Here is a 12,352-nt window from a genome sequence, read left to right as displayed (position 1 = left end):
TAAGGAATGTAACTAGCCCAGGATAGGGCTTTTCTGCGTCATTTGCTTTGTATACAGTGTGCATGAACACACACTATCTGCAAGTGTAAATCCAATGTATTGCTTCTTTTCACATGAGCCTTGTATCCACTTATCACTTCCTATCAGCAATGTAAGACTCCTACGAAAATCCAAGTTAACATCTACCTACATCTAAAAAAGGAGTGTAACAGATGAGGCATTAGCTTAGACCCAGCCCAGCAGCTATTCCCAGAGTCAGCAAGACAAAGGGTAATGAGCAATTACACCAAATGCAAGAACCCTAACCACTTTCTGCATCTGGTACTCATGCTAGAAGGATTCAATGTGTTATTGCCTACTCTCACCAGTAACCTTCCTGGCCCCTTTGCGTCAGAGTATCAGCAGTACTTATCGCCCCCTCCCATCCCCCATTCACCCCACACCAGAAAGAAAAAGTATATACGCACCTTAAAATCTGTATTATTGATATATTCAAATACCAAAGCTGGTGTCTTTGACTGCAAGAGAGAATATGAATGCTTATTAAATATTCAAACAACAAACAAATTTGCTTCTGTTGCACTGGCCCATCCTCAAATCCCACTTAGATGAAAAAGATTCACTCATCAGGGAGAGACTATTCAGAAAGTATCCCCTTTAAGTTTTATGATGTCTGGAATTTGCTTCAAAGTAACAGGATGGTGGGCAGTGAGTGGGGTACAGATGAAACAAAGTTGGCCATGAGCTCATGAACTGCTCAAGTTGGGTGCTGTGCTGCAGGGAGGTTCTTACACTAGTCACTTTATTTTTGTATATGGTTGAAAGTTTTCATAATAAAGTGTTTGTTTTTTGTTTTTTTTTTAAAGAGATGTACTCTCTGACCAATCTGTCCAGAGGGGCCTGACATATTATGTGAAGATTTATACTCTGCAGTTTTCCAGTCTGCCAACTACAAAAGGAGAGACACATTTTCATCTTGGTTTATTTAGCAAGGAGAATTGTCACAAGTCCTGGTAATCTATCAATGGTCTCTTCAGGATCCAAAAGGAAAATACCTATGATTATCAGTAAACTATAATGTGAAATTATTGCCTTGGCTGGAAGCCATTAGAGAATGTCTCTCTTTATAAAGTAGATGTGCTCCCCCAAAATCATACAGAATCAAGTATTTTTAAAGCACTATAATCTTTAATGCAACAAGTACAAAATAGTCACGATTTCCTTGTTGTAAATACAAATTTTCAAATGTCAAGTTTACTTAAGTGAGGTAAAGTAATGCTAATTGGTAACAATAAGCTTTCAAAATTGGGAGCAAAGCAGGGACTTAAGAGGGTTATAGAAGGAAAAAATAATCATCTTGGAAACCTTGGCAGCTGGGAAGTACTGCTGAAGGAGGCAGGAGAACGTTACCTATAAACAGGCCACAGTGATGCCCAGAGGTCTGGGCCAGGACAAGCAGCAGTCCTGGTCAGAGGGTTCCTCACTGGCCCAAAGCTGAAAGTGTTGCATCAAAACCATCAGGTCTCTACAGGTTGGGAGCAAGATTGTTCCTCTCCCAGGTAGGGGATGAGGGTTCCCTGTTGGTTTTCGTCCACGTCAATTTACTTGTTACATATCATGTGAAAAACACACGCTTTAAGTAACAAATTACAAAAACAGTAAGACAGCTATTACTAAATTCTGTTAGTCATTGTAAAATCAATCTGAGTGGATCAGACTAGCATATATTTTTAAGGCCAATTAGATAGAATCTAATGATGGCATATAGCCAACTTTCCTTCTCAATCTTTTCAGGGTCCAAAATAAAAACAAAACACTTTCCTTATTCGTCAGTTCAAAAACACTGTGTAATCTGGGGCAAATTACTTAACATCTGTAGGCTTCAGTTTTCTCATCTGTACAATGTGACAACACAGACTCCACTGGATTGTTATGAGGATCAAATGATGTGATACAGTTAAGCACTTAGTACAGTGCCCAGCACCAAAGTAAGTGCTCAGTGCATGTTAGTTCCCACATTATGATGAGGATGTCTTGAGCAGCCAGAAGCAAAGACCTTCTGTTAAATAAACAGAAGCTATCATGAGAGAACAAGGAAACACTTGGGGTACAACAGGTGACGAACAGAAATGGAATAGGAAGTGGTATAAAAGTGGTGCAAAAAACCCTTAGCTAATCATAAACACTTAAGGTTAAGTTACTCCCGAGGAAGAGGAAAAAAATTAAACAGCACATCTAAAATGACTAAAATTAAGCATTTTAACAAAAATATTTCAGTTGTATCCGCATATCTAATGTGAACCCTAATGGTGGATGCTGAATTAAAGATGAATATGAGAAACAACAAGATTGCTTCCTCTAGGTCTGTGGGGCTATGACCTGCTCAGCTCTCTCTGCCAGATGTCCGTATGGAGATATCTGGTATTTCCTTCTATAAACCCAGATTTTCAAATGTCAGGCTTACTTAAGTGAGATAAAATAATGCTAATTGGTAGTAATAAGCTTCAAAATTGGGAGCAGAGCAGAGGGTTAAAGGAGATGTTTAGCAAATGTTTTTGTGAGGCTGAATCAAAATAAGGAGGTAATGAACCTGGGGCAGGGATTTTTCTATATATTATACATTTTTAGGTTCCATACAAGTGGTGGTGGCTATTTTCTCATTGGGCCACCATGATGTTTTCTGGTTTGCAAAATCATGTAGCAGTGCAGACAAACACACTCATCCCTACTATACAATATTTCTCAAGATTTTAGATTCTGTGTCTCTCTCTCTCTCTCTCCCCCAACCAGCAGGCACCTACCACAGGGTCCTTCACAGTGTCAATCAGCTTAATGATATTTGTTCCACCACGAAGGTTCTCCAGGATCTTAACCTCCCGCTTTATCTTCTTTTTCTTCACTGGCTTAAATACACAAGAGTAATCAGAAGTGAGGCTCCCTTTAAAGGCAATAAATAAAACTTTCAAATGATTTTAGCTAATCAAATAGATGTTGCACTATCATGTACACCGTGTAATGTTAAAGAGCATGCCTAAATTAGAAGACAAAGAAATTGAGATAAAATGGACCTGCCCACAAGAACTTAGATTAAGTTAAATAATTTACAGATTTAGAGCTTATGTGTCAGATCTTTAAGGGGCTACATTTAGGGCACTTACAAATTTTGAACACCCGTGTCACACTTTAAAAATAAAATGCTTACTGGTAACTGCCAAATGGAAAATGCTATGGCTCTGAACAGCTGTATATCACGCACCCACAAATGGAAAAACTTCAACAAAATGGTGAGACACCTGCTCTTCCAGTGAGTTACACATGCAATGTTGCCTTCCAGGAGCGGAGATCAGCTCACTGACATCAAGTTACAGACTTGTTTCCCAGCTGCCGGCTCCCATTCCCTTAATGTCTAGAATCTGAAATCGGCAGAGCCAGTAAAACTTCTCAACAGACCCCACCCCGTCGACAGAAAGCGATGGCAGATCAGCAAAGGAGAAATCCGATCTCTGACACAGCCGTGATTGAAAACCCCTGCTACCTGCTAACCTTTCAATCTGCTGGACAGAAAGATTAAAGACCTTAATCAGAAATACATCATTACATGTGTTCTTTCTTATCTTAAATGGGCTACAGAGTTTGAAGAAAAATAAGCATATCACAATCCATTATGTTTTATAAAGCACTCAGCAGTCACTGGCGCATAGCAAGCACTCAATAAATGTTAGCTTTATTTTCAAATTTTTACTTAGTAATAAATCGTATTTCATCCTCAGAAAACTCTTTTGTAATGAATTCAGACAAGTGGAGCTATTTGCCCAAGGTCACAGCTATCAGTCAAGAGTGGGGGCAGGTATCAAATCTAGACAGTCCGAGTCTGCAGGCCTCACTCCTAACCCCTATGCCTTCCCTTCCCAAGTGTGGCCAGGTAACTACCGTAACCAAGGAAAAGGAGCAGCACTCCACCACTGAGACACTGTGAAAATAGCACTGCCTAAGAGGGGCCAGTGGCTTTGCCATGAAACATGATTTAAGAAGCCTGTGTGTGCGTGCGTACATGGTAGCGGTGTGGGGGAAGTGTAACATATACATATGCCAGAGAAGCCTTCAGCTGTCGTCGGTCACTAGGCTACAGCTTTGAACACACAACAAAACAGAGAGGGAGAAGGCGATGAAACACAGAGCACCTGTACCACCTGTAACAAGGTGCACAACTGAGAGGCTGGAATCCAGCTGCATCGTTCCAAGCCAGCTGCCAACGACCATGCCCACTCCACTGTGTCAGGGTTCCCAGAAGAACAGACCTGGCTACTGTGTCTCTTCCCCATCTTCACTTAGGAATCTTATTCCTTATTCCCTTCTTCATAATTAGGGAGCTCAATACATGAAGCACTCAAACATGAAGTACAACTTGATCAAAAAATAGCCAGAGAAGGACATTCTGCAAAATAAGTAGCCTGTAAGCTTCAAAAATGTCAGTGTCATGAAACACACACACAATGAACAACTGTTCCAGATTAAAAAGATAAGACAACTGAAGGTAACACATGATCTGGGATTTTCTTTTACATTAAGAACATTATAAGAACAACTGGCAAATGGAAATGGGGACTACAGATTACCTAATCGCATTATAGCAATGTTAATTTCTGACTTTTGATCTTGGAACTGTGGGATCATGTAAGAAACTGTCCTTGTTTTTAGGAAATACACATTAAATTAGGCATGACCGCAATTTATTCTCAAACACTTCAAAAAAACCACGTAAAATAAATGTAATTATATCTGTATATACATACAATATGTGTGTATATGTATGAAAGAATGAGAGAAGGATAAAGCAAATGTTAACATTGGAGAAATCTGGGTGAAAAACACATGGGGATTCTTGTAACTTTTCTAGGTCTGAAATTGTGTCCAAAAGTTCCAAGAAAAATTGAAGCTGGCTACCATATCTATGAATTCAGCCAATGTTACCAGCATATTCAACTTAAGAAAATTACAGAGTTGTCACCCACTACAGGAAAGCAGTTATACATCTGTGGAAGTGGTAACAGAGGGATTAAAAAAAAAAAAAATCCCCTTAAAACCAAAAAGCTTGGCTCACCAAAAGCCCCCCCCTCTCTCCTCCTAACAGTGAATTAGCGCAGGGGTAACCCATTAAATAAGCTGCTTTTATGACAATGCCCCATGTAAAGCTTTGCTTTGCTCTCCTGTTATTCAGCAACAGGTCAGGCGGGCACACTGTTCCCGGACAACCCGGCTAACATTAAGATATCTTCCATTATGTCTGAAGGTAACTTACAGAGCAAGTGAAGCATATTTTGCTGCTCAGTTGTCACCTGTCCCAACAACTTCCCAAACAAGACATTGGGAACAGCAGGGCAACTGAAGTGGCACAATGGAGTCACGCAGCAGCTGGAGTCCTAGCATACTGACAAAAGACCAAAGAGACTGTACAAAAGGAAAGTGCCCTACAACCTGGGATATGCCCCTCCGAAGCATGGGCACCTATTCTCTACAGGAACCAGGCTACAGGTAATTCCCTTTAGCCTCAACGTATTCCTCTGAGCATGGGAGGTGCTCCAGAAGCTAAAAAGCCAATGAGCTCCCAGAGAGTGAAAGGGATCACTTGAACTCTACAAACAGAACTGGAAAGAAAAAGCTAAGATGTATAAGGGAGGACCCTTGCATTCTAAGGAAAACATCATGAATTTTACAGAAACAAGGATGCTCTAACCCTCTAACCCAGTGTTTACACTCATCCACCACCATTAACACAAAGTGGAGAAAATACATACATTTCCATGACAATCTCATAATTTCATCTCGCATGCTACAAAACTCTCTCCCAACTAAGGTTCATTTATTACAACTCAGATTATCTCTGTTTAAAAGATTCTAACTGAATCAGCTTAGTTGTTTTCCAAACTACAAAAAAAGTTTGTTTGTTTTTTTACTCAAAAGTCTAGTAGAGAAAATGGCAAAAAGCTAATAAACAGAAATTAAGTATTAAATCAAGTTTCAAAATAAATGAATTTGGGCGTGCACCTGGAGAGAATATTTAAAGGGAAAAAATTCATTTTAAATTTTCTATGCATAAGCTCTGAAAATAAAAAAAAGAAGCAAGCAAGAGGGAAGAGGGAGGGAGAAAGGGGGTAAGGGAATAAGGAGGGAAGGAGGGAAGAGAGGGAAAGAAGGGGGTAAAGAGTGAAGGAGGGGAGAGGGGAAAGGGGGTAGGGGAGAGGAGGGAAGGGGGTAGAGTGGAGGGGAAAGAGGCAAGGGGGGAAGGAAGGACTTTTTGGAAGGTTTCTGCTCACATGGTGAAAAGTCCCAGCTATTCAGGAAAACTTATTCAATGTAATCCAAGAGTAGGGTACTTTTTCTCTTTCCCTATTTACCAACATTTACAAATTTTAAAACAAAAGACAAATTTAGTGGTGGGATGCTTGGAAAGAAAAGCTGATAAGTCAGTAATCTGTCCTATTTATTTAATGAGAGCTGCTTTTTAAAAAGTCAGATCTAAGAATGATTTCAACTACCAGCATTTAATTATGACTGAATATATAAACTAACATCTACTAAAGGTGCAAGAATTATGACCCCAATAAATCTCAGCAAATATTAACAGGAAAGTTCCCTTTTCTTTTCATTTCAAATGAACTGATAAATTCGACAGGCAGGACTATAGCTCAGAACTTTCAAATCTGGGTTTACTCTTATTCCACTACCAAAGCAACAATTGCCCCAAGATAAATTTCATCATCTGCAATACATAACTACCCAGAACACTGGTTGCCAGGAATGTGGATACAGTAAGGAAAAAGTTCAGCCTGGATGACGGCACTTATTTTATTATTTTGGTAACATCTCTAAATTCCACTGGAACTGACCTAAATATAAACATTATCTGAGCAATGTTATTTTTTTCACAGCAACTTTTCCCCTAGTCTTTCAAGTCTCACCTTTCCAATTCCATTATCAACTCCTTATGGGTAACTTTATTCTCAGGATTTAAAGTTTTTTGTTTTTTTTTAAATATAAAAAGGCGAGGCACACAGCAGGCCTTTTGAAACTCAGCGAGAGAATGGGACCATCCTTTCTACTATTGGTTCTGTCCCTTAAAATCATTCACTTGGCATAATTGAAATGCTGTTATTGTAACTATTTTATTGCTTTCTAAGTGCCAGGCAGTTTTAAGCACATTTTAATCTACATTTAATAGTACTCTGACATGAGTATTTTAAATGCGGTTTTACAGGACACTGAGGCAGAGTTTAAATAATTGCTCAAGATCACAGAACTTCTAAGTGCTGAAATTAACATCTGAACCCAGGCCGTCTATTTCCCATGCCATACTCTCCCAGGAAAGAAAACAGCTTTGCAGATTACTAAAACACTATCATCTATCTATATCTCATTTTATTCTCCCAATAATGCTGTGAGTTAAACAAGAAAGGTACACAGATACCCATTTTACAGATGGGAAAACAAGAGTCAAGTGGCTATAAATGAAGCTGTTTCTAGACCCCAAGTCTTCTGCCCTCCATTTATAGCACTTGTTACACTGTGCCCCCCCCTGATTATGAGGTGGCAGATCCTAAAGATCGGCTCTAGGAGCTATCTGGGGCCATGCCCTACATATGAGAATGGGTACTTAATAACAAGGCAGTCTTTTCACACATAGTTCACTCTTCAAAAAACTAATATATTAAAGGGATAAAACTGTTAACCAAAAATATCCGGCAAGTGATCATGATGAGACTTAGAGGAACTGTATAGGTTAAAAAAGTATAAAAAGGGAGGGGGGTTGTCACTTCGAGGGGTAAAAAGTATAACTATTGCACTGTGTTGTACAGCTGAAACTAATTCTAAAAAATGTGTATTTCATAATAAAAAAAATTTAAAAAGTATAAAAACACTGATTATTAAAGCTTCAAACCAAGAAAAAGTAACATGTCACTTATGCATTAAACATGCTGCTGTGGATGCAAATCAGAGAGGCATCGATACAGCACTCCTGGTATTCATTTATTCCACACTTCAACCAGCAATCCACCAAAATCAAGTAACAATATTTCCTTTCAGAAGAACAGTTCCAAAACTCACTAGAAAAAAATTAATTTGACTTCTTGTGAGTGCTCGTCAATCCTTCCAGCACATCAAGAAGTCAAATATCCAGCAAATGTCCTAACTCTGCCCTCACGCCTACCACGACTCCATGACAGGAACAGAGGATACTAAGCCTTGTGCTTTCACCCCGACGACATGACCCTGAGCAAACCACATGCTCTCTCTGGGTCCTGCTTTTTAAAATATGGTATTGCTCTTAATTTCTATTCAGGAAATAATTTATAGGCTCTCAAGGACCCCAGGAAGGGCTAAAATGCACACACAGGTGGTGCTCACAAAATGCTAAAAGTTGTCCAACATGGCCAAATGCTTTTATCTCTGTGTACACCTTCCTAAGAGGTACTACAAAGGAACTGAAAAATTGATTTTTCAGAATCAAAAGATAAAACTTTAGGCACTAAAGTAGCTTTCTGCCCTGCTGTATTAACCCTTACCATCCCTCCCTTATTTCCCTCTTTTCTCATCAAAACAATTTCTGTCAAAAAAGATATAACCAACCACCCTATTGACTGGTAAAGTTTTCTTTTAAGATTTCAGCCTCTGAATTTCACTTGATAGACAGTAAAACTTTGCTCACCAATTTCTAAATTCCTAAAACTTCTTAATAGCCAATATGTTATGGTCAATAAAATACTTAGAAATCTACTACTGATGCAAATTAAATGATATAAAAAAACTCCTCTGTGGTCATTCACCTACTAACCACTCTCATATATTGGAAAGGACTGACTGAAAATGTTACTGATGAAAAAGGAAGACAGCTCCTGTCCTCAAGGAATGTACCTTCTATCTCGGTTGCTATGTGCACATTAATATATAAATTCCTTCCTGCACTTGAAATATAGTACGCCCACATAAAGAGGAAGCTTTTTCTAGAATTCTCCAAATTATGAGCAGCTGGTATTCTGTAAAGGACCTAATTTCCTATTACCAAATACCACAATAGAAGATATTAGTCATAATTTCAACCTATCTGAATAGAGGAGCATAACTTTGGATCAAGACCGTTTTTTGTTGTTGTTGTTGTTTTTTAAATCTACTTTAACCCAGCCTGTCAGAATGAGAAAACCAAAATAACACCATTAGGAGTTTCTTACCCCATCCTTCAGACAGAATGAAATCTGGACAGAAATGCCACAGGGCTTTGAAAAACAGAGAGAAGTGAGTCTAGTTCTCACCAGCGGAAACAAGGTGGTTCAGGCTGTACCCTGGAAAAAACTTGCATCAAAAAGAAACAAAAAACACTTCATTAACTGGAGTGCCAAACGGGCCTCCCAAGTCTTATTCCAGAACACTGGAACGGACTCTGTGCTCGATGTTAAGACTTTACAATCCAATGCTAAAATGAGTAGTAAGAGGCAGAAGAAATAGGAAACAGGCATTCTGGCCAAGGGTCATTTTAACATGGTGATTTTAGGTGAGGTTCTTTGTGCTTAGGTTTCTCATCCGTAAAAATAACCTTCAGCTTCCATACTGGGTTCCCTAAACATATCCTGAGAATCTCTACAGCAGGAGGAAAAAACTATCCAGCAACTGAGGTCATGAAGTTCACTAAAAGGATGACTGAAGAGCAATGTGACGCTTTCTTAAATGAACGTGCTGTTACTTATGTGTACACCTGGACACTGTTCCTTTCAAAAAAGACCCCAGGAAGTTGCACTTATTCTGAAAATGTTTAGACAACTTTCTGGATTTGCTTTAGAATAAGTAGTTCATTCTTCTGAATGCACAGCAACAGACTATAGATATTCCTAATTTCATTTATGCCTTGCTTACTTCCTAGAAAAAATTGTAAGCATCTTATATTAAAAACATCTATGCTTATGTATAAAGGAAAAAATTGTACGATCTCCCCAGGTGACATCTCTGAAAGGAACAGTTCTTTAAACATTTACACTTGTAAAGACCATGTGACTTTGTAGGTACCATTCATATTTAGGAAAGAGGGGAGTCAAACTCCACATCTTCAACATCAATTTCTTGCTTCTCACCCCCAGTGTTTCCGACAGCACAAAGAACTTATTTCTCTCTACTGCAATTCTGCTTCTTCATCACTAGGCTTGGATGGTACTGAGTAAGAGTTGATCACTTTTCTGAAGGGTGATTTTCAGACGGTGTAAACCCGACCTCTCATATTAAACAGGGACACAGCTGCCCTAACTCCATCCTTCAGGCACAAAAACAGTTTTTCGACCCTACGTTTTTATTCACAGAGAACTCTGTAAAACAGCCACATTGAAAATCGTGTATCTGTAGAAGTGCTTGGATTAATTACTCTTTGGTCTTCTCAATATTTCATAAATTACATGCACACACATTAAACGATCTGGCAATGCTGAGGACCCTTCACAGATTCTAATATTTACTTTTTAGGACATCCTATAAAACACTGTTAAGCTACAGAATCAGTTACCTGAGGAGAATTGAGCCAACTCTTCATGCTTATTAAGATCATGTCTTAAAAAAAAAAAAAGAGATCGTATCTTCATCTAAGAGATGACAAAAGGTCAAACATGCTGTGAAACCAAACACTAAGACTGTTTTATTCCAATTATTATTTTAGCAATTATAAGTGCACTCATCTACTGCTCCCAATTTCACTTTTACTGGCTGATAATCAACAATGAACCTTCCGGCACTACTGGCTCACTACACCCCACCTGAAACTTTTGTTGCCAAAGAAGAAGAAACAAGTGGTTATCCACTGAGATGTTTCCCTCTACTCAGGCTGCAAACTCATCTTTGAAGCAGCTCCCATTTTTTCCAACATTCTTTCTGGGATAACTTAGAGCACCAAGAGTAACCAAACAGTGCTCAAGGAGCCCTTGGAATGAATGACAGGATCTTCATGAAATGACTTTTCTTTCTTCTGAGTACCTACTTACTTTGTAACAAACGGAAGCCCTTCGGAATTTTCACTCTGGGAGCTGTAATTACGTTTCAAACAAGGATGTTCCTGAGCAATCATGCCTCAGTTTGAAATAGGTCTGCATATTTTCTTGCAAGTTCACAGGAAAATGGGGTGGGAAGAGGAGTGGGGGTACATCAGGCAGAAGATATGGAAAATGAGAGCTTGACCTGCTCATTCTAGAATGTAGCTGGGGTCGTTTGTATCCTTCTGACCTGTGGAGGGGGGCAAAAAAGGTAATGCCACTCATCAGACACTCACCTTGAGAATTTTTACAACCACTCTCTCATTGTTGGTGATGTTAATGGCCTCAAACACTTCACTATACTTCCCCCGACCGAGTTTTCGAACCAGTTGGTAATCATCTTGATTACTGTGGAAGGCAAGGGTGAAACATAAATGCCAGGACTTGGGACTGACCAAGCCTATGCCCACTCTACATCCCCACCCGGCTGCTTCCATTAACCAAGCACTTGGACGTGTGTATACATCACGCCACAACTCATGCCCTCAACGAAAGCCACCACATAAACTTGGCTCCCTTCACTCTGCAGAGCTCCTCACCTACTTGGTCCCTGGTAACTTGGGGAGACGAAGTAGGGAGGCACCGCTCTGTGCCGATCTAGACGGGGGAGCAAAGCATCTGCCCCGGAGGCTCAGAGGGCACCCCTCTGCCCGGCGCGCCGTGGCACCTGCCTCCTAGTTCACACCCTGAAGGAGACAGCGCCAGCTTTGAGAATCGGGACGTCTTTTAAAAATTTCCTCCCATTTCCAGCCTCATTTCAAAAAAAAAACACCAAAAAACTATAAAAAGGCTGAAAATTCTAATAGCTCAAGAGGACAGCTGCTGACTTCCCACCCCAATAAAAACCCAAACGTGTGAGAAGGAAGGGCTGCTCCCTCCCTTCCACCAGGCCCTGGACCCAACACTTCTCCCCAGAGAGAAAGCATTCCTTGGGGTACGGGGTGGGGGTGGGAGGGCGCGCACGGCAGGGAGAGGGAGACAAGGGCAAGGCTCTGCCTCCCACCCCAGATCCGAGGGCGCGCCGGCCCAGCAGAGGGGCCCGCGGGCAGCCAGACCGCCCGGGGGCGAGTGCGGTTTGCGCCGAGAGGCGGCCGGGCGGGGTGGGGGGGAGAGGGCCCGGCGGGGGACGGCGGCGGCTTTACCCCCAGCTTGGGATGTGAGCCTCATAGTCCCAGTACTCGCGGCTCCTCAGGCTGTTCACCTCGGCGTAGACCCGGGCCCTGCTGCCCGCGGCCGGGCCGGGCATGGCGGGCGGGACCGGGGGGCGCCGCGGGGCGCCGAGAGCAGCCGCG

At 40.9% G+C, this 12,352-nt stretch overlaps 1 protein-coding gene across 1 annotated transcript in view; it reads right to left on the bottom strand.

Annotated features, from left to right (window-relative positions):
* The window catches only part of CSNK2A2 (casein kinase 2 alpha 2), a 34,909-nt gene extending 22,563 nt beyond the window's left edge, over nucleotides 1-12,346 (bottom strand). Inside the window, exons 1-4 of the mRNA XM_019664484.1 lie at nucleotides 12,203-12,346; nucleotides 11,297-11,408; nucleotides 2,802-2,903; nucleotides 468-518 (exon numbers count right to left, since the gene is read on the bottom strand). Of these exons, the coding sequence (XP_019520029.1) occupies nucleotides 468-518; nucleotides 2,802-2,903; nucleotides 11,297-11,408; nucleotides 12,203-12,306 (369 nt within the window). The 5' untranslated portion in view covers nucleotides 12,307-12,346. The remainder of the gene's footprint in view (nucleotides 1-467; nucleotides 519-2,801; nucleotides 2,904-11,296; nucleotides 11,409-12,202) is intronic.
* Between the last annotated feature and the right edge of the window lie 6 nt (nucleotides 12,347-12,352).

This window comes from Hipposideros armiger, unplaced genomic scaffold (genome assembly GCF_001890085.2).
Source record: "Hipposideros armiger isolate ML-2016 unplaced genomic scaffold, ASM189008v1 scaffold_423, whole genome shotgun sequence".
Classification (NCBI taxonomy): Eukaryota; Metazoa; Chordata; class Mammalia; order Chiroptera; family Hipposideridae; genus Hipposideros; species Hipposideros armiger.
Note: the sequence above shows the minus strand (reverse complement) of the source record. Positions and strands in the feature narration are given on the sequence as shown.